The sequence below is a fragment of the Diplotaxodon limnothrissa genome, linkage group LG8, assembly GCF_057381915.1.
Source record: "Diplotaxodon limnothrissa isolate DT_005_m linkage group LG8, D_limnothrissa_male_GT1.1, whole genome shotgun sequence".
Taxonomy (NCBI): domain Eukaryota; kingdom Metazoa; phylum Chordata; class Actinopteri; order Cichliformes; family Cichlidae; genus Diplotaxodon; species Diplotaxodon limnothrissa.
Genome location: NC_140603.1, coordinates 2,589,982 through 2,612,864, shown reverse-complemented (window position 1 = coordinate 2,612,864; position 22,883 = coordinate 2,589,982). Strand labels below are relative to the sequence as shown.

Here is a 22,883-nt window from a genome sequence, read left to right as displayed (position 1 = left end):
CCTGCTGTTTTTACATTTTATAATGAAAGTCCAAATAAAGCTGTTGTGTTTCAGGTCTGCTATCAGTGACAAACCAGCGTTGCGTTGTTTTGTGTTAATGCATTGTGCTTGATCTGGATTATTCTAACAGATAAGGTTACAGTAGTGATGGTGTGGCGTGTTGTTGGGGTGGGGATGCATGAGGTCACTAGTATTGAAACTGCAGCCAAAGATCATTAACTGCCAAGATGGTTCAGGCACAAGCTTGTGGAGCTTTAACGTAAAGCTGCTGCGCTGCTGAAATTCATATCCAGGGGATCGGGTCCTTTAAGATTTCTTTTTAATGCGTTGAAACTTTCATCAATTGAAAGTTTCCACTTTCAACAAGGAAACTTGTTCAAGACAAATTTCTTTTGGATCGAGTATATCGAATATGATCGATTCTAAACGTTTCCACAATCTGGCGATTAAATACGTTTCTGGTCTGCGTTTCTGAATATGTCTGAAGGCAGCGAACACACAACAACTTGTGCGTCTCACGAGGCTTAGCTCGGGACCGTCCGACGGGTTAAACTAAATATCGTTGTGCTCAGTCACGTGGATCGCCCTGTACTAGCTGTCTTTATAACTTAACGTTGTCGATGTAACGTAAGCAGCATCGCTGGTAGCATGTAGCGATGGCGGAAGTGATCGGAGCGAGCCATCTCTTCGTCTACTGGCGTTCTTCTGTTCCGCCTCTGTCCCTTTAAGAACGCTCGGCACTTCTCGGAGACTGTCGTAACTGCTCGTCATCGACCCTTTTCACTGCGGCTCCATCGCTGAGCGGACTGGCCCGCTGTTCTCGTACGAGACCTCAGCGCTTACTGTCGGATCGGTGAACTCCCAGCGCCGGCTCCCTGAAAGCCTCCAGCTGCTGTCCAAATGCAGGCGATTAAGTGTGTGGTGGTCGGCGACGGGTAAGAGCACGCTCACAGAAACGGCACATTTGTCATGTGGGGTTCAGTGATGCATCCACTGATGGATGGATGATGGGAGGATGCTATGTAGTGAAAAGGGGCTGGGGCTCGGCGATCCGTCGGCCGCCTCTCTTTCTCAGATACAGCTCCACGGGCATCTGCATGTGATCACGTCTTCATCCAGCGCAAAGGCAGGAGCCGAGCATCGAGATGCTGCGGGAACACCTACACGCCTGGTAGGCCATTGAAGGCGGGCTGAAGTGCTGATGCACGCTAAGGAATTTGTGGCCCTGTCAGTGGCAAGCAGCAGGCCCCGCTGCCCTAATTCTGCTCCTACTGCATCCAGATCCCACCCAGCGGCATGTGCACTGAAGTCTGCTGCGAGAGTGCGCCGCGCCGTTGGAAATGCTAATATGATTAGTGGTCGCTGATTAAAGCCACCGGCACTCCTATCAGTTCTTACAAACATCAGGAGCGGCCAAAGGTCTTTTTTATCATCAAAGGCAAAATGGGAAAATAAAAGAATGCTGAGTGCTGCTGTCTGCACACACTGTGTTTACAGCACGGTGCTGTGTGCAGACACACGGAGCCGTCCAACCTACGAGCTCAGTTTACCTTTCAAGTCGAGAAGCCCTCGCCTGCCTCCAGAGGGAGCTGGGGCCGCTCGATCCCTGCAGGAGTCCTAGTCTCACTTCTTATTGGTCATTACTGAGATCACACTTCTTTAACACGCATTCAGCAACTTTTAAAACATCGTCCAGTTGCTGAATTTTTAACCTCGAGGGCTTAGCCGGATATTTCCGAACAGCTGCACTGGTTTTATGGCTCTTTCTGACCAGATCATCTGCACTGAGCTAAATGTGCCACAGTCTGCACAAGTGTGAGTCTTTGACTTGTAGAGAAACGGGCTGTCTTGGATTTGTAGCAAAAGTTGTTTTTTTTTAAAAAAAAATGCAGCAAAATTATATAAATGTCATTTAAAAAATCTTTAAATAGTCTTTTTTTCATTTTAGAAGCACAGACTGTAAGTAAAGATGGCAGTAGCTTCTGGGTGTGAAAAGCAATGGCACCTTAGAGATGCATTACTTCTAATGGCCACCAGGAAAAGACCTCCAGTTTCACCAAAGTCTCTGTGGAAATGATGCTCAGCAGTTTAATCTAGTCTCACCTCCAAGGTGTCAAGTTATACTGATGACATCACACTGCAGTCACCAGGAAGAATACACCTGGGTCTGCTACTGAGCCGCCGTGCCCGGCTAATGTGAGGATTCAAAGAGCGACAGCGTGACAGTGACAGCGTGACCCTGCGGTGGATACTTGCATCTTTGTTATGCAGTCTGTGGTTGGAATCCACTGACTTTAAATGTCGCACACAGCCCCTGACAGTGTTGTTGAGACCACCGCAGGGCTCAGAAAGCTGTTTCTAACAGGAACCTGCTGTTATGTGCGATGAGGCTGTTTATGAGGTGGGCGGGATATAAAAATGTGTGTTTTTCTCGTCAGCTGCCACAAACAGCTTTAATACAGACTGTACAGATGCTGCTAGCTGTGTGTTTGGTGTCTTCAGATTGTTACCTGGTGCCGTTCACGTTACTTGACCCACGCTGACAGTAGCACGCAGGGACGTAATGAAGTGAAGGACAGCAGGTTCGCAGCTTCAGTGTCGGGGTCGTGGGCCAGCTTCACACTCGGAGCAGGGATGTGGTATTACCAGCACCTGTGCATTCACTGCTGTACATCTGCACGTGTAGCACTGTGTGTGTTTGTGTAACAGCATCTCTGTTTCCCTGCAGTTGTTTCAACTTCCTGTTCCTGCGGATCTGTTTGGAGACATTTAAACTCACTCATGTGTGACTTTTGTATTATTGCAGGGTTTTACCTTGTTCTGTTGTGTTTTGGTGCTACATAAATAAAACTGAGTTGAAGTTGAAGCGTGTACATCTTACAGCTTCAGCTTGTGCGACGCAGAGCAAATCTGAACCATTTGTGTGTTTTGAGTGAAACAGGTGTGATTGAGAGACGTACTGTGTGAGTCCAGAGGTCTGGAAGTGAAAGCAAAGGCTTTGCACATTTTCCAGGAGACGGGTTCTGCTTGACATCTCCACCTGAGTGGGTGTCACGGTGGTACAGTGGTTAGCACTGCTGCCTCACAGCAAGAAAGTCCTGGTTTTGAACTTCGCATGTTGTCTGCTCCTGCATGCTTTCTCTCCTGCACGGCGGGTAGTTATTCTGAAGCATCATTTCATTTTCACTTGAAGGACCTAAAATCTGCTTGCATATCAAAGCCACGTCTGATTTTTAGAAAAGAACTGCGGGGCCTGAGCTTACCCTCGCGGGGCGATCGTGGCTCAAGAGTTGGGCGTTCGCCTTGTAATCGGAAGGTTGCCGGTTCGAGCCCCGGCTTGGACAGTCTCGGTCGTTGTGTCCTTGGGCAAGACACTTCACCCGTTGCCTACTGGTGGTGGTCAGAGGGCCCGGTGGCGCCAGTGTCCGGCAGCCTCGCCTCTGTCAGTGCGCCCCAGGGTGGCTGTGGCTACAATGTAGCTGCCATCACCAGTGTGTGAATGTGTGTGTGAATGGGTGGATGACTGGATATGTAAAGCGCTTTGGGGTCCTTAGGGACTAGTAAAGCGCTATATAAATACAGGCCATTTACCATTTACCCTTTGATGGACTCATTTCTAACCCTGGCCATGTTGGTCCCTCCCAGCAAGCATTTTAGCATCTTCAGCCCTAACTACTTCCTTATTTATGCAGTTCTTACTCTGTGGCCTCTAAGCTCTTGTATCTGTGACACAGTCACATAGATCTTTGGGTTTTGTGTGCTGCCCAAGGACAGCCTGGATGAGCTGGGGATCACACCACCAGTGTTCAGATCAGTAGATGAGCCACTCGATCTTCTGAAGAATAGTCGTAATCATTGAAACTGACTAATGAAGCAGCTGTAAGTGTCAGTGTTTCCCTTCTGACCAAACAGAGTCCCACTGACCTCAAATCACTTTTATATCAGTCACACATTTTGCCACCGCGTGTCACTGCTGTTGGTCACGTCTGTGGAGACGAGCACACAGAATCGCTCATGAGTCATGCATGAGCAGCCAGCCAATACTCATCCATGCCGCCACCAGTAGCATCGAGTGGCTCGAGTCGGAGGGGTGCTGTTGGCCTGTGAGCAGAGGAGAGGTGGGCTATGTCTGCGAGTAACTGTGTGTGGACAGGTATGAACATCTTTGTGGGGACCAAAAATTGGAGGCTTACTATACTCGTGGGGACCAAAATCCCCCACGAGTCTGAAGGCGTTTCTGAGACTCAAAATGTGGTTTTACTCGTTCTAGTGTCAGGGTTACATTAGGTTATGGTCAGGGTCAGGCATTCATCTTTGATGGTTGCATTATGTCCATGAGATGTCCCCACAAGGATGTGTGTGTGTGCGTGTGTGTGTGCATGTGTGTGTGTGTGTGTGTGGCTACCATAGAAGGCTACTGTGTCCCTAGGCAACATGTATGTAGGCCAATGTCTGTGTGGCACTCAGCTGAAAGGGGATAGAGGCCTCCATTGTGCTCACACATGCATGTGGCCTGTTTACGCTCAGGTTTGTATGAGAGTGGAGCTGCAGCCTAATTTTGGATCCTCTGCTGTCACTTCCTCAGGGCTGTGGGTAAGACCTGTCTGCTGATTAGTTACACCACCAATGCCTTCCCCGGTGAATACATCCCCACTGTGTGAGTAACCCGAACACTCCTCATGCTCTCACAATACCACCATGTAACGCTGTAGGGCTGAGCGCTCTGTCAACGACACTGTGCTGTCTAAAGGTTTCACACAAAGGATTTAATAATAATTATAATAATAATACAGCTGTTCTCCTGCAAGAACTTAGTTGACAAGAAAGAGAACACAGAAAAGAGACGAATGAATGTCAAATGAAATCAGATAAAATAAAAGATATCGCTCATTCAGCGAGCTGTGAATGTGCTGCAAACTCCTGCACAGTTCTGTACACCGAGAAACTATCCATGCTTATCGATGGATGATATTTGTAGTATTTATATATTTAATATTGCAAATCAAACAGACTGATGTTATGTATACTCCTTAATGTTTTTTAACTTTTCAAATTTTAAGCTGTTAAGATATTTCAGTGTTTATCAGCTACGTCGTGACACAAATGTTACACTTTTAAACCAGCATAACAAAATAATCATGACAACTGTGCCAAGCCCAGAAAGTTCCCTTAAATCCTGTTTTTCAAATATCTGCATCTCACCTCAGTCGTGTTAAACCAACTGGCAGGTGGCTCTTTAATATGAGCAGCATATATCCCATAGGTTGGAAACCAGTTCATATCAAATTAGAGTTAGTAGAGTAATTCAGTTTCAAAGTGCTGGACCCATCCGCAGCAGAAGAACCTGATACCTGAGAGCCCAGTGAGCACTGGGCTGAATGAGGAACTCCCAGTTCAGCTCCGGACTGGACTGTTTGCTGTCCCTTAAATTTCATTCCCTCTTTTAAAAGCTTTTATCAAATATAGTAATGCAACACCAAAAAGTAGTTTTGGAGGAGAAAAAGCTTCCTTAAATATTTACCAACCCTTATCTAGGCGGTCATGTAGTTCTGCAAAGTGTTGTTTAGGAGTAATCGCACTACTGTTGTCAGTAGTCTCAGCTGCTTTTTACTCAGTGTGCTGTCCAATTCCCTGCAGCTTTGACAACTACTCTGCCAATGTGATGGTGGATGGGAAACCAGTGAATCTGGGTCTGTGGGATACAGCAGGACAGGAGGACTACGACAGGCTCAGACCACTGTCTTACCCACAGACGGTATTCCTACTCTTTCCTCCCACACACTCACAGCATGCCACAGATACGTGACTGAACCGAGCTTCCTGTGTGACCTGTTTAGATGAACGAGTAAGAGAATGAAATGGAAGGTGGTTAATGTACGAAGGTTGCTGTAATGCTTTGTAGACCCCAGCATTTATCAGTTTATCCATTCAATATGAAAACTGTATGCCTTAAATTAATGATTATGCCAATATTTCAAGAAGTCCAAACTACACTCACCAGTTCAGATGGCTAACAGGGTGTGAGGAAAAGGCTGTTCTGCGATCTCCCATTCAAGATTAGCAACTGCTTCCCTTCCCCATCTGCAATGCATGCTGGAACTCTGGCAGTCCGTCATCGTGATTGTTGTGGCAGGTTATCCAGTTAGTGAGCAAAAAAATGCCACCATTTTCACTGCATTGTGCACTGGCACAGGATAGATCTGCTGAATGTTCTCCCCCAGACACCCCAGGGTGTTCCACTATGAGCGGGCTCCTCCAACATGCAGCGTTCAGCTTTAAAGCTGCTGACTCTGTAACTGCAAACTGCCAGCTCTCATCAACAACGACAGTCCTTCACGTGAAATTCAGGTTAGTTTGCAAAAGAATTGGATTTGAAGTCTGATGAAATCCGCCTGTGCAGTGTGGGCACAACAGAACTTCCAGGGAGCAATCCAGAAATAGCAGGTGGAAGCTGCCTGGAAACGGCCAAAAGGATGATCTGGGAGGCGATTATGCACACAGGCACTGATTCAAACAGGGATTTTCACTTTCATATCTCTGTCCGCGTGAAAAGCAAAAAATGATGTCAAACACTGATGACGATGCCGAGAAAACAGGCGGTGAGACGTTGGTCAGCACGGTCTGACATCAAAAGAGGCGATAACGGCGCACACCTTTGACGTCCAAGATGAAATCATTTTCCTTCGCCAAGTGTACGAGCAGAACCATGGTTCCTGAAAGTGTTCACCCTGGAAGGGCTTTAAGAAGCCCTGTGTTTTTATAAAAATGGGGATTTTGACATAAAACGTCATTTACTTGTGTATGAAAAACACTGAAAAACAGCCTAAACACTGAGGAAAAGCTACAGTTACCAAAGTACCGCGCACGTGTGGGCGGGGCTCCAGTTCAAGGGAAGGTTTTCATGCACAGTGCTCCCTCGCTATAACGCGGTTCACCTATCATGGCCTCGCTGTTTCACTGATTTTTTTTTTTCTTTTTGATTTTTTTTTTATTACAGCACATTGTGTTCTGCGTCCTGATTGGCTGTAGACCATTGTCAATCAGTCTCGTATATTTTTAAAAATATATTGCAATATTCAGATTCTGTACATAAAGGTAAACTTTATCAATATTCATTTTATCTAATATCAAAGTCTCGCACTCAGTGTTTCTCTCATTTCAGTTTTATTGTTGACAAACTGAACGGTTTGTATTACAGTCTAGTCCAACTTAACTGAATGCATCTGGTACAATTACAGCTATTCTGAACTATGCAATTTATGAAAACTATGGAGCCCCTTCAGCAACTGAAGAATTTGAAAGTAAATTAAAACAAAATCTAATTTTACGTTAAATAAAAAAGTTTTAAACGTAATTAAAATAAAACATGTCTTAAATTAAAATAAGTAAACTGTCATGTTTATTGCTGCCATAAAACAGTTAAACACATTTGGACAGTGTCAGGATTCTTGCTCAGAAAAAGGATCAACGTGCTCTGAAGTCAGAGCACAAAAACCTTTTTTGTAACAAAATATCGATTTCTGCTGTCCCTGCATCGATACATTATTAGCAAACAAAATATCACGATACTACATAGTATCGATTTTTTCCCCACCCCTAGTAATAACTGTAAGAAATAAAGCTGCCTACTTCGGAGATTTCACCTATCGCGGGTTATTTTTAGAACGTAACTCCCGGGATAAACGAGGGACCGCTGTGTATATTTGCCCACTATGTTGATAACCACTTCTTGTGTAGATAAGCACCAAACATTCATCCACTGTCTTATCCAGTTTAGGCTTGCAGTGGTCGGAGCCTATCCCTGCTGCCATAAGGCGAGAGGCGGGGTCTGTCCTGGATATCCTCGGTCTATTACACTTAAAATGTCTTTGAACAAACAATATCAAGCAGAAACACGCCTCTTTGAGGCTTTTGTGTTGTAACTTTTAATAAGTGTCGAAGACTTCAAATAAAGCTGATTTCTTGTGGTGGTTTTATACACACACACACACACACACACACACACACACACACACACACACACACACAGAGATCTCACTCTCAACTAGCGATGTCTCTGGTTCTCTCCCAGGATGTGTTCTTGATATGCTTCTCCCTGGTCAGTCCGGCCTCCTTTGAGAACGTCCGAGCTAAGGTCAGTACGCTGACTGTCCACCCCGCCCCCTCCTTTTTCCCCCTTCACGCCGAGTCTGACCACAAGGAGGCACATCTTTGGCTCCACCTGGTTTATCACACCTGTTCAGTCCTCAGCTTAGAATGGTCTGGATTTGATACTCCAGCAGGACGTGGAGCGCAGACACACACATTGTAGGCTGAGGCCTGAGCGAGTGCAAACACTCTGCAGAGGGAGCGTCACGGCCGGCTGTGGTTTGATCTGCTGAGCATCATGAGACGCTCTCGTGTGAAATCACACTTTTCACGAGGTCTGGGGTCCCTCTGTAGAGTCTCTGTGTTTCCGACGGGATTGTCCCATCGTGTGATGTGATTGGAGGTTTCTTTGCCTGAGGATGTCTTGTGTTCATGCCTTCATTCAAACTTAATAACAATGTTTTCTGTAGCCACAACTCAGTTTGTTGAATGTCACTGTGGAAAGGGTCATGATGTTCTTCCACCGCCGCCAGCTGACTCTTCTCTTTCTCCTCTCTCACTGACTTTGTCTTTTGTATATCCATATGTACACATCTGTGTGTGGTTGTGTCTGTGTGTGGGTGCCTGTGGTGCCCTAGTGGTACCCTGAGGTGAGACACCATTGCCCCAACACACCCATCATTCTGGTGGGCACCAAGCTGGATCTACGAGATGACAAGGACACCATTGAGAGGCTGCGGGACAAGAAGCTGTCCCCCATCACCTACCCGCAGGGCCTGGCCATGGCGAGAGAGATTGGTGAGGCTGTAACGGCATCGTTTTTTCTCTAACATTAATTTAGCTATATATAATGATTGCTGTTTGTCTGTTGTCTCAGTAAGTAACATATTAAATTGGGTACCAGTGACAGTTGATCCAAAGAAAAGTGTATATACAGTTTTCTGGGTTGAAGGAACTAAGTAGAATATTGGTTAGTCAGAGGTGGGATATAACCAGGCACATTTACTCACTTATGTAGGTGTAAACTCAGTTTTAGTTGCTAATTAATTCAATTCAATTTTATTTACCAAATCACAACAAAAGTCGCCTCAAGGCTTTTAAAATTAGTTTCCTGATGATCATTTTCCAAGCCCTGCCTGCACGGTGAAAACATCAGCGGCCGGATGCTTGTGACAAACTGAAATCAGCTGTTTATGGACGGAGTAGGTTCTTCTACTTCTCAGCACACTTACATGTGATTTTTGAATAAACTTCGACTGATCATTCTTGCTCTTACTGAGGTTTTCAAATGCACAAGCTTTCCCTGTAGTAAAGTATTGTTACAATGCAGTATAAGTACTTTTTACTTAAAAAAATTTATGTTTTTCTACAAACGAGGTCACCAAAGCCCTTTTCCAATAGAACCTCCACGGAGCGACTCGGCACGGTTTTCAGGGTTTCCCATTAGGTCATAGTTCCTGGTACCAGTTTTTAGCACCTGCTTGGATTTCAAGTGATCCAAACAGGTACTAAGTGTGACATCATCAGACTGTATGCCACTGATTGGCTGGCTGTAGCGTTACGAGTCATGAGAGCGTTCACGAAAGTCCAAATCGCCATTTTTGAAACGGCTACAAAAACAACGCAGTGATCTCTGAGTGTGCCGAAACGCCACGGACCGAGTAGCAGGCATGTGTTTGCTTCGATGTCCACCTTTGTTGTGGCGTTCGTGTCGCATATTAATTACGTCTCGAGACGCGCAGACGCGTTGCTATGACGACACGGTACTAGAGGGTTCTAATGGAAGACCAGTCGATCCGCGAGTCGAGTAGGTGGGAAAGGGCTCATGTGACACAGTGGACAGAAACACGCTTTACAAAGTCGATTCCTAAAAAGTTGTGAAAATGAAAACAGGCTGCGTAGATTTAGAGATCTCATGAATTCGTACTTTACTGATAATAGAACATAAATCAATGTTTAAACTGGGGAAATGTCACATTTTAAGAAAAATAAGGGCTCATTATTCACTGCATAGCAGTAGCATGTCCACAGCTTTGTAGTCTCCACCGTCTGCTGCTTGGTGCTCAGCAGAACTTAATTCAGGCTGAAAGCAGCTAACGAAAAATACATTTACCAACTTTTTTAAGCTCACTCACTAATTAATGCATAACGCTGTGTTTGTTCTGTGTACACACACACACACACACACACACGTGGAGAGGGTGTGCTCAGCCTCCCCTGTACATAAACATGTCCATTAGTTTGGGTTAGAGCTGCTTTGAGTTCAGCCTCTAAAGTGAGGAACATCCGACCTCAGAATGCTGGAACATGCCCACACCCCACTGACGAGCAGAAGCACGAAGGCGTGATTGGAGAATGATGTTTGTGTAAGTGAGGAACCATGAATTGCACACAGTTCCAGCCAACTGTCAATGAAACATCCTTCTATAAACCTTTGAAGCTTATTAACTTTCCAACATGATTGTTAAAGACACGTGGATTTAGAAATCATGACCACAGTGACTGTGAGAAAACAGTGACCAGATATCTGTTGGGGAATGTTGTTGCTATTAGACTGGGAGTCACAAGGAGTCAGGAATTCTTTGGACTCGATCTGCTGTCAGTGTCAGTCACTATGAGTGACTTCCATATGTGCCTTTTTGTCCTGACCTCATCTCAATACTCAGCTCACTGGTATCCATCTCACCTGTTCAAGAGCCAATTTACAGTAACTGTCAACCCAAAGCAATTCATATTGTAGGATAAAGACCCAAGAATGTCAGATAGGGACAGAACTACCTGGAGACCTCTGCTGGTATTAGGATAGCTGGGAAAGGCAATGTTAGCCTATAAATGCTGTGGGCACATGAATCGTATGTACAGCTGGAGAAAGAGACCACTTTATAACCACGTTTGTAGTTTTCTGTGAAGTGAGTTGAAGTGCTTGTCACATGAAGATTATTTGCTCCATTGTTGTAGTCCTACTGAGGAGATGATCCAGTGTTACTCCGGCCTTTGTAAAGGCTTTCAACAATCTTATCTGAAAGCAGCGCTCAAACCGATGATGTAGTAAACCTTTAATTCACTTTGATCAATTCAAATATGGCTGATTATTGTATTGTATATCGGTATGTATATAATTATTAAAAGCTGTGATAAGAAGCAGATGTTTATACAGCAGCGTAATATTCAAGGAGCTGTGGAAGTTCCAACATGCCAGCATGTTGATGATTGTTTTGATTGTGTAATCCTGATTCATACATGTGATTGTATGACTGTTGTTGTGCAGCATCATTGTTTTTATGAATGATCTGTGCCACTCTGTGCAGGGACCAACTCGTTTAGAAAAGTAATTTTTAACTCCAATTTTAAAAAAATCATTTTAAAAACAACAAAATGCAATGATTTGCAAATCTCATAAATCCCTATTGTATTCACAATAGAACACAGAAAACCTGTTAAATCTTTAAACTCTTAATTTTGAACGATTTCACAAAGAATCTTGACTCATTTTGAGTCTGATGACAGCAAATGTTTCAAAAAGGTTGGGCCAGGTGCAACAGCAGGCTGGAAAACTCAGTGGTCCTAAAAGGAAACAGCTGGAGGAACAATTTCAATTCAGTTTAATTGTATTTAGACCGCTCCAAATCACAACAACAGTGACCTCAAGGTGCTTTATACTGTAAGCTCGACCCTACAACAATACATACAGAGAAAACCCAACAATCATATGACCCCTATGAGCAAGCACTTTGGCAACAGTGGGAAGGAAAAACTCCCCTTTAACAGGAAGAAACCTCCAGCAGAACCAGGCTCAGGGAGGGGCGGGGCCATCTGCTGTTGCGTTTTTATAACTAATAATAATTATAACTAATCAGTTTAAATGACAACAGGTCAGTAACATGTCTGGGTACAAAAAGAGTTCCTCAGAAGTAGGCGGGACCAAACTGTGTCTACAAATTATGGACCAATGACAGCATACTGTTCAGAAAAAGATGGACGAGAAGAGCTCCTCGAGGCAAGTGTTGTTGTGAGTTCTCTCGATATAAATCAAACTGAAGATCCAGGACTGCTGAGCTAGAATCCTCTGTCAGACAAGAACGGGACAAAGTTCCTCTCCCGAAACTCCACAGCTGCTCTCCTGTTTCCAGATGTTAGAAAAAGATACTACAAAGATGGAGACATACTCCTGTCGCAACCTTTTGGAGATGTTCTATTGTGAATAAAGTATTGGTTTATGAGATTTGTAAATCACTTTGTTTTGTTTTTATATGTACATGTTGCTCAGCTTCCTAGTAGTTGAACTGTGGCTGTGTTTAGCAGTGGGTAGAGACAGCGTGTCATCTGCTACGTTCTTTTTAAACACCCAAAATAAACAGTGTTTAAAAACAAGATTAAACTATTTCATTTAAAATAAAAAATTATTAGGAAATATTTATATTGTGATTTGAATTCCACTCGCCTTGTGTCAAGGAGGAAAAAACGATCACGCACCTGCTGTAATAGTTCCAGGGGTCTCAAACTCGCGGCCCGGGGGCCACTCGCACGAACTCATGTGTCACTTGCACTTGTATTTTGTTCAATACGAACGTGTGTGACAGACAGAGGACCAGTGTGTTTATTTGCTCTTTCAATGAAACGATTCAGTTAGTTAAGATATTGCTATATAATATTTCCATCCATTTTCTTCTGCCTATCCGGGGCCGGGTCGCGGGGGCAGCAGCCCGAGCAGAGAAGCCCAGACCTCCCCCTCCGCCTCCTCCAGCTTATCCGGGGGGACACCGAGGCGTTCCCAGGACACGCTGGAGAGATAATCTCTCCAGCGTGTCCTGGGTCTGCCCCGGGGCCTATATGATATTTGAAATTTAAAAAAAGCAAACAAAACATTTTCAGAAATGTTTGTTTTTGTATTAATTGAACACAAAAGTATCCTTCAGACGACAGTGCCAGCAGTGGCCCTCAGCTCCTTCCAGTGTGAGACCCCTGCTTTATTTACTCTCCTCAGTATTTGCATGGACAGTTATCTGGTGGGGCCCTTCGGTGAGTGCTAGGTGCTCTGTCGGGTAATGTAGAGGGGCGTATCAGGAGTTTTCCCATCATGCCCTCTCCCTGGTCCTCAGGAGCCGTGAAGTACTTGGAGTGCTCTGCGCTGACCCAGCGAGGCCTGAAGACGGTATTTGACGAGGCCATCCGGGCTGTGCTCTGCCCCCCACCCGTGAAGAAGAGGGGGAAGAGATGCACCATGTTCTAAGGAGGAAGCACTGCTAACACTACACCACATCACCATGAACAACAACCACTACTTCTCTGAGAGGATGAGAAAGAAAACTAGCGAGAGTGAGTGTGCACTGCTGAGATTGCTTTCTTTATATCGATGTTTTTTCAAAATCATATTGGTAGGACCAATATTTAACCCAGTTTTTTTAACCATTACAGAGTAAGGTCATAGGTTCTCTGTGAAAGACAATGACTGTCCAACTGCTTTGTACTCATAGACACGTGTCATGTTGCCACGAGGGCTCACAAAGACTTCTTATCTTCTTACTGCAAAGTCTTTTGTTTCTCAGCTATGCTTGCTTGAAATAATGCAGTGTTGACTAGATAGAACATGAACTGTGAATACGCCTTCAGCTCTGAAGTTACCCTCAGCTTCTGATCTAGGATCAGCACATTAAAAGAAATACTGCCTTCATTCGTTCAGCCCTCATTTCTGACAGTATGCACAGCGAGGTCCCCCCTGAGATCTGTGGTCACATGACAGAAACACCAGCAGTTAGACTCTCTGACAGCTTGGTTCACTGGCGGGTGTCCTGATTGGCATTTTATTATTCCCGATCCAAACCAAGTTCTTTAAAATGGCAAGGTATTCAAGTTTGCTCCATACTGCCAGATCAGCGTCTCATTATTAAACAGCTCATTGGAGAAAGGCTGTGCTGTTTCCCTCAGACTGGGCAAACGGCCCAAGATGCTCCCTGTAGTTCTTAGCTAGCACAGTGACTGTAACGATGGTCTAACTGCTTGTATTTGTTCAATCCTCTCAGTAACCTGTCGAGTTAGAACAGATTTCCTGCCAAACGATCACATCAGCGCTGCAGTCAAAGTATAAACATGTAACCGTGAACTCATCCTCTTGGGTTTCATCTCAGTAAAGCCACGCACAGACTCATAATCATAGCCCGTGTCATCGTTCTTAACTTTTCAATGAGAAAAAAGAGATTTTCAGTGAGACACAAAGGTTTAACTGGAGGTTTCAGTCAAAGCTTGTCTGTTTCATAACTGTACTTTAGAGGTCTACCTGCAAACCTTTCGCTCGCTTCCAGAAGCATCCTCTGATCAGTTGAAGAATTATTTGGCTATGCCCCTCCAGCGTGTTCTTGCTTCAGTCGCCTGATCTTGGTCAATTTCTTTGGGTAACTATTCTTAACTGTGAAGATGTGACAGACGAGCTTGCCAAACACACGGGGGCTGTACAACCTTGCTGCCTGAGTTCTGCCTGTGGGAGTGGAGGAGCTTGCATGGGTCTTAAAATATTCTGTCTTAATTTATCCCATTGTTTAGACTGTGTGTGTGTGTTTGTGCACAAGCACATGAATGCGTGCGTGACAGGTGTGTTTGCGTGCGTGCACGGTGGGCGGGCATGTGTCGGTGTCAGTGAGACAGTTTGGGGTAGTGCATAAGAGACAGTATTGTTTTAAGCCAAGTTTTTTAGTGTCCAGTTTTTGGTACTATTTCATATTGTATTGTAGTAAAACACAAGACTTTTCAACAATCTGTGACATAAAGGAAGGAAAACACACGAATATCAGTGACATCCAGTCATGTACAGAATAATCCTCAGAAAAGGAATGCGTTATGAATATCTACATGTACCTGAATATTTAGCTCGTAAAACTAAAACAATTCAAACTAAAGGGATTATAGTTGCTCATGTCGAAGTTAGAAGTGTCGCTAACAGTGTACGATAAAGGGCCAATCGTTGTGGAGTTTGTCGTCATGGCAAACAGTGCAGATTGCACCTTTATGAAATGCATTTCTGTATGGTCGCAGGCCTGCTGTGTGTCTGTCTCCCCCGTGTGGCGAGACGCAGCACTGCAGTGCTCCGTTATGCTGTCTTTGGTTGGCATAGCTGTGTGGTTGAATCATGTCGTGTGGTCCTGCCTAGCTAAGGTGTCGAAATGTAGCTGAGAAACAGCAAAAGAAAAAAAACTACTACTATTGCATGGAAGTTCTCTGGTTATTTGACCCACTGTAACTCTTAGGAGAGGTTGTATGATGAAATGCATTGGCCATGTACGTATGTAATGTAAGATGACTTGTATACTTGTTTCAACTGTTTGTCTTATTTTTTATTACTTCACATGTCTGTGTGGTGACATATTTCAATTTTTTGTATACTAAATACAAATGTATATGTAAGGTAGTCTGCTTCCTGTCGTCATTTCCTCCTCACACAGCGAGGCGTTCCCTCGGGTTCACATCGAAATGTGCTTCGTGGACTAACACTGAGGAAAACGCTAGTGGCTGCACGAGTCCTTTTTTTACAGGATTATTTACATATATATTAACAGAAGACGGACTGTTCCTGTACCTTTAGTTGTTTAGATTTATCAAAGTGACCAAACGAATCATTCTGACTGAAGATGATGATGATGGCTCTTATTCAGCTTCATCAGCAGGCTTTCCAGCACACGTCCAGGCTTCAGTTCTTCTTTGCTATTCTTTACTGCAGCACTGAAACAACTACAAGAGCCTGCAGCGCGTGAAGCCAAATTAATAAGCAGAACCGGCCTGGTTAGGAAGAGTCCAGTGGTTCTGTCACTTTGAACCAGTCACTAAACTTTACTAAGGCCTGCGTCTCAGCTCCTCACTTCGCCTCAGCTGTGGAGCGGTGCTGTAAATAAAGAGGACCCAGAGTTCATTCGTTTCTGTTTTCATGTGTCGGTGACTTAGTCACTGTGATCATTTATATTTCAGTAAAAAACAAACAATTTATTTTTAAACAGAGTTTTTGTTTTTAATACTGATTTTAATGCAGCAGCATGTTTTTATCTTTTAATAGCACAAATTCCATCAATGGGTCAAACAATCCTTCGGGCCCCTCGCTGGTTGAGTCCAGTTATATTGGAGACAATCACAGTGAAGAAGAAATCTGCAAGTGAAGTTTTGCTCCGAGCAGGTGGACGATGGGCTGATGTGGCTCAGCAGGCCAGGAAGCCTCCATCCACCGGCAGAGTGACTCCATTAATCATGCTGCTCTTTTCACTCAGCAGGAATAAAATGCTGTTCACAACCTCCTCCACCTCTGCACACAGACACACACATCACACTCAGCTTTACAGAGCTAACCCTGACACCACGGGGAGGATCGTGTGCAGACGAGAGGGCAGGACTGAGTCTATCAGTGTTATGTCCCTAACCCTCGACTGGGATCATGCAAACTGGTCTCACTCTGTGGACTCGTCACCTGTCTGTGGGGTAACACTTCCTCCCATGCATACAGGAGCTGAACACAAACACAGTGATGTGATCTAAGAGGACATGTCTGACCAAGACCGCTGCAACTGACCTGCGAAGCGGCCCAGGGGGATCCGGGACTTCATGCTCTTGGCTTTTTCAGGATCGCTCCAGCCCAAGCGACCCATGTCAGTCATCACCACTGTGGGGTTCACGGTGTTCACACGGATCTGATCACAAGACGACACCTGAGTTAATCGAGTCACCGAACAGACGTCAGATCCCATCTTTGTTCAGACGACCCCGATCAGACTGTTGAATACTTCATGTTAACAGCCGGACAGGCAGCAGTAAAGTAACCTCCTAAAGCGACTGTATGAACCTCATACATGCTTTAAAACACTGGCTCATAGAACTTATAAGTAAGTTTGGTGTTGGCTGCTGTCCTGTTGTTTGCTTCCAGTAAATGTTGAGTTCACAGGAACTGATTCAGGTGTCGTTTAGATGCAGCCTTTACAAAACTCTGTGTGGACTTTGGTGTCAGGTTGGTGCCGACACCACTGACACCAGCTGCCAGCGACTTTTTACACAACTCCTTCACTATGTTGCACATATCACACTGTGGTGCAGGTGGGAATTTTGCAGACTTGCTTTCGGGCCTGTCGTCCTCAGAGAGCGAAGGGTCACTTAGGGTCTCTCCTGGGATTTGAAAGCCTACATCCTGTGTATGATTATGAACCTGCTGCTCTCTCTCTCAGCACCACACCAGGCTATATGAGTTTGCAGAAGCTGTTTCACAGTGCAGTGAGCCGTCCTGGCATTGGTGTGTGCTGGCAGTGTTTCACTGTTATATCAGGTCTCATCGAAGTATTCCAATGCTTTTCAACACCTTACATGACGTGAGGCACACGTGTAAATGACTTTGACACTTGAACAGTGATGCAGTTACAGGAATAATTAATATTCACATGAAATCATTTCCTGGACAGTTTCTTGCATTAGCTTATATTGTTTTCCCCGTATTTCCTGATCATTTAGAAATAGACAGCACGAACTGAACGATAACTGTGGCATCACTAACTCAGTTAATGCTTTCACAAAGATGCACCTGAGCTAACCACATTAGCATTAGTAACTGTGAGGTGGAAGCTGGACGTGTGGAACAGGACAGTGGTGTACCTGATGTGGTCCCAGCTCTAAAGCCATCACCTTACTCAGCATGTCCAGAGCCGCTTTGGTAGCACCTGAGCACAGAGCAGAAACAGAAGCTCAGTTTGTTACCCTCACTGGGCTTCTTCGTTTAAATGTGATAGAGGCTGTGGCGCCCATGTCTGTGATCCTCACAGTAGACGGCGTGCTCTCTGAGGGCGCGCTGCGATGCCTGGCTGGACACATTAACAATGGAGCCTCCCGATCCCCGGGCCTTCATACCACGAGCCACTAACTGCCAACAGACGGAGCTTTGTCTCATTGCACAGAAGCAGTTTGATGAATGAGACGGGTCAACCCAACACCCTACAAGCTCCACTCAACTGCATCGAGCTTTGTTACAGAAACTTTCCAAAACCCAACTTAACCAATAACATCAGCGTCAAACAATTCATGTAACAAAATGTCATCTGCTCATTTTTTAAGCACAGATTTGTGCACGGCTCAGACCGACAGGCGAAGCACAGATATAGAGCCGGAGCTTTCAGATCTACACAAGACATTTCTTAATATCGAGGTAAAAAAACACTTTTACTGTAAGTCCCAATCACACGTTTTCTAAAGCACCCTGTCCAACACTCATTGTGACGGGTTCATTCACAGCTGAACTTCAAAGCAATGCATTTCCCACGAATCAAATCCAAAGAAAGGAAACACCGTGGTTTAATAAAGGCCGTGTTTGTTTTACCTGAGAAACCTGCACCACAGCTTTCACATTCACACTGAAAGCCCTGGAAGACACAACAGACGTGACAGGTTAGCACATGATGAGGCTCTGGCCTCGGGCTCACAGGCTTGTGCTGTGTCCTTATGGCTGGTACTTCCTCAGTAACAAATATGAAAGTTGAGAATATTTGCTTTACTGCTCAAACTTGTCAGGTGTGACTTCCAGAAATGGCTGTAGGTTGGCGCAGGCAGCGTTATTGACCAGCAGGTCGACAGGGCCGACATCCTGCAGGGCCTGCTCTGTGGCCCCCCAGTCTGTGAGGTCCACACACACCGGGGTGATGGAGGCGCACTGTGACAGGAAGTCAAAAGCAGACGGACTCGAATTAGAAGGAAGACAAGAGACATCAAATATTTATAATGAGTTTGGGCCCCAGAACTGAATCAGTCACAGGCCTCACAAACAGCAAACTCTGACGAGGTTACAGCAGCTGTGCGAGAACAACTAAATCCAGATGCTGAACAGCTGTTCTGAGGTCAGACCAACTGTGTGCAGGGTAGCTTTGTTCTTCTTTCAGCTGCTGCCGTAGAGTCAATCAGTGAAATGCTTCTCATGTTAGCCGTGCAGATTGAAAAAAATTATTTCTCTATTATTGTATTTGCATGACGAACATACTGCAGATTCTACTTCAAGTGAAAACTACATTAAACAGCTTTTAAAGTCATCAGCCGCCGTCAGCTGATTAAAATCTGTTTGATATAATGAGTCAGAAAAGGTTTGGATGAGTTATTAATAAGATTTAAACTGAGAAGAAATCTCACTGTGCAGATCAAAGCTGTAGGCAAAGAGTCGATTAGAGTCTCTTAGGTTTATCTGTGCATCACAGACGCTCCATCAGAGAACTGACAGGAACAGCTGTGATGGGTTTCTGACGTCTTCCAGGCACAGAGCTAAAGCTAAAGCTAAAGCAACGGTGACGTCAAGTCTCTCTGCAGAAAGAGGACATTTTGGATTTTTTATATGTAACGTTTTTTTTAAAGATATGACTCTCTCCTCCACAGCATGTCTTTATCCTGTCTTCCTTCTCTCTCCCCAGCAGCAGATGGCCCCGCCCCTCCCTGAGCCTGGTTCTGCTGGAGGTTTCTTCCTGTTAAAAGGGGGTTTTTCCTTCCCACTGTCGCCAAAGTGCTGCTCATAGGGGTCATATGACTGTTGGGTTTTCTCTGTATGTGTTATTGTAGGGTCGACCTTACAGTATAAAGCACCTTGAGGCGCCTGTTGTGAATATAAATAAAACTGAACTGGGACTTTTTTTTAAAGAGGCTTTAGAAAGGTTCCTAAATATTTGTTTGATAATTCTGTGCTTTTATAATCCATATATATCATTTTAGTAATGTATCTTTTTCTTTTGGACTCTTCTTGGACATTTTATTTATACAGCACTGAATCACAACACCAGTCAGCTCAAAGTGCTTTATATTGTAAGGTGGACCCTACGATAATACCAGACCCACACGCCTCTCCAGCTCCTCGCTGTCGGTTCCCTAACGGTGCATTTACACGTGGTTGGCTTTTATACGCATCATTTTTAAGAGGTGGCCTGAGATATGCTTTATGCTGATTGACAGTCCACTGTGTGGGTCAAAGGTCAGGGCTGGGGCCCCTCAGATGGGTGTGTGTGGGGTGATCACCTCCTCCACCAGGCTGTTGAGATCGGCCTGCGTTCGTGTGACCGCTATGACCTTTGCCCCGCAGCGTGCCAGAGCCAGAGCTGTGGCCCTACCAATCCCTGGGACACAAGAATCCATAAACACAAAGACTGATTACAGAGTGGACACACACACACACACATTCCACACATGTCTTAGGCTTCGTTCCACCAACAAAGCTCCTGTTATTCCACTTTCTCACTGATGACACTGGTTCAGGCTCCGTGCAGTGTCATCAGATTCCTCCAGCACACTCTGCTGAGTTCACAGTAATCAGTAACTTCATCGTCCACAACACTGTCTCACTTTAAACGTCTGTAACACGGCTGGAAGCCGACAGAAGGACATGTTAGTGTTGTGTTTTATATTTGTCTAACTTGATGTATGTGAAGGACGCGTTTATACAGCAGCCTCCGTTTGGGGCCACACAAGGAGCTATGATGGTTTGTGTTTGAGTGTAAATGAAATCAACATCACTGCTGACATTTAATGTTCTGTTCAGGAACTTGTTTGTAAATCAAGCTCAAGTGGAAATCACGTGAAACTTTACATTAAGCATTGATTCGTGTAAAAAACAGAAACAGTTTCATGAGAGGAGAGTTAGGCTACGTTCACACTGCAAGTCTTGATGCTCAATTCCGATTTTTTGATCAAATCCGATGTTTTTGTCTGCTCGTTCACAGTACAAATAAAATGTGACAGCAAACGCGCTCTAGTGTGAACGCTCAAGCGCCCGCATGCGCAAAAGAAGACGTCACACACAGCGCGCTCTGTTTAGACCCAGAGCAACAGTATTGTTTGACTGACGGCCTTAATATAAAGACTTCGGACTTCACGTTTCCCAGTTTTTGCTTTAAGTTATTTTGTTATTGACATAATAATGTAAATAACCTAATAATGATCCTTGTTGCTGTTTCAGAGGAGCGGTGCTTCAAAGGATAGCTGCAGATTTCTGTCAGAATCTGCAGATTATACAGGACAAATAAAATGTTCACGTTGTTCCCAACAGTTTCACTGGAGGGCCAGGAAGGTTCGCGATGTCTTCTCCGGCGCTGATAGTTGGCGTCCGTCTTGCGTCAGTGACGTAAAAGACGGAATTAATGCGACGTGACCATCAAGCAGCAGTCGCTTTCTAAAACATCAGATATGCGTCTGATTCAGCACCACATACGAAAGTGACCCAGATCGGATTTGAAAATATCGGATTTGTGCCGTTCACACTGTCACCATGATGGATGTGTGTCGCAGAGGGTCAGAAAAGTCTGATTTGATGCGCTTTCACCTGCAGTGTGAACGTAGCCTTAGTCTCGTGTCCCGTGACCACACTGGGGTTGGTGGGGGCATTTGCACGAAGGTGGATGTTGTTCATAAAGCAGCCTGCTGGTGTCGCTGCGTGTGCGTGCGTGCGTGTGCGTGTCTCCTTTACCTTTTCCTGCTCCGGTGACCAGAGCCCGTTTACCTGCAAACGAAGCCTCCATGTTCGGCCTGCGTGGGTGAGCGAGCCGCTGCAGGTGGAAGCGCCACAGACGGAGTTACGAGTCACGTGACACTCAGGCTGAACGTGCTGAGCGAGCTTAGCTCGGCTAAAACTTCCAGTGTGAAATGTTCCACGCGTGTTCTCTGTGCTGTTCCTCGTGTTTTGTGTTTGTATGACAGAAGAGGTACTCACCAACAGCGCAGCGGACAGAGCTGTGTGTGTTTGTGTGTGTGCGTGTCCTCCGCCTCTACACCGTGTTTGTCTTCCAGGTCACTCTGCAGCCCGTGGACAGGCACGGAGCACGCGCTCAGCCCTGCCATATAAGGCGGAGAGCTGCAAAGCTCCCGGATTCCTGTGAAATCCCCAAAAGTCATATTTTATAACCGGTCACCGCAAAAGTGTTTTTCAGGAAAATCCACAGCTGCTCGTTGAAGTGAGCAGTGCTGCACAGAGACGTCTGCAGACGTTCAAATCAGGAGGAAAGAAAAAACAAGTCCCGCTGTACAAAATCAAATAAAAAGTCCCTCATCGGTGTTTCTGCATCTATGGTGAAAGAATATTTTCCTTTCAGATGTCTATATGAGAAGAAAATCTCATGTAAATGCTTACAGCTAAATGCTTGAGTTGAATTTTTATAGTTGCTGAATCTTTGGTGAAATAAACACAACGAATCACGTTCAGGTGGGAGAGCTGGTGTCACAGCAGAGCTGGGATGATGGGAGGAGTCAAGTCTACAAAATTCATCAACCGCCTCCAGCTGGAGATGATGGTGGGCTTCAGGCTGAAACCAACACCACCAAATCTGATCTTCCTTCATGCCCAGTGGACACAGTAAACCAGATTCTGGGAACCACCATCTCCCAGGACCTAAACGTCAGCTTCCTCATCCACGCGGCACAGAAGAAGATGAACAAAGTCACTGATGCTTTGAGATTCTTGAGTTTAGACATTTAAAGTTCATATTATCATTAGTCGTCTTTTTCTAACGTAGGGGAGACCGGGGATAGTTGTAACATTTTTGACATTTCTGTCTGTAAATTGAAGCTCTTTTAAGGTAGTGGATTCAAAATGTAATGCAAAGTATTTACATGTGCAGCTATTTTCTCTGCAGCACAATTACCCATTGCATGGTATGGTCTCAAACACGAAGAGTGAAATGTTACAATTAACCCCATAGTCTGGGTTAGTTGTAACATATCCTGGGGTGAAATGTAACACAATGAAATAAGGGTACTAACAAAATATTAACATGTAATCTTTGTTTATTCAACACATGACTGCACTTAGAGCCATTTATGTA

At 44.9% G+C, this 22,883-nt stretch overlaps 2 protein-coding genes across 3 annotated transcripts; one reads left to right on the top strand and one right to left on the bottom strand.

Annotated features, from left to right (window-relative positions):
* Positions 1-900: 900 nt before the first annotated feature.
* Positions 901-13,318, top strand: rac3b (Rac family small GTPase 3b). The gene is made up of 6 exons (XM_085361158.1): positions 901-935; positions 4,586-4,657; positions 5,638-5,755; positions 8,072-8,134; positions 8,727-8,886; positions 13,188-13,318. The coding sequence occupies exons 1-6, from the start codon at positions 901-903 to the stop codon at positions 13,316-13,318; spliced, it is 579 nt and encodes a 192-aa protein (XP_085217284.1).
* Positions 13,319-16,093: 2,775 nt separating this feature from the next.
* dcxr (dicarbonyl/L-xylulose reductase) lies at positions 16,094-21,958 on the bottom strand. 2 transcript variants are annotated; one of them, XM_085360318.1, is made up of 9 exons: positions 21,776-21,958; positions 21,566-21,611; positions 20,089-20,186; positions 18,594-18,748; positions 18,419-18,461; positions 17,866-17,965; positions 17,701-17,765; positions 16,634-16,751; positions 16,094-16,369 (listed from the first exon to the last, which is right to left on the bottom strand). In XM_085360318.1, exons 2-9 carry the CDS (start codon positions 21,582-21,584, stop codon positions 16,266-16,268), a joined length of 702 nt encoding a protein of 233 aa, XP_085216444.1. In that variant the 5' UTR covers positions 21,585-21,611; positions 21,776-21,958; the 3' UTR covers positions 16,094-16,265. The 2 variants fall into 2 exon arrangements, with proteins under 2 accessions (XP_085216444.1, XP_085216443.1); XM_085360317.1 differs by having other exon boundaries at positions 21,533-21,611; positions 21,776-21,957.
* Between the last annotated feature and the right edge of the window lie 925 nt (positions 21,959-22,883).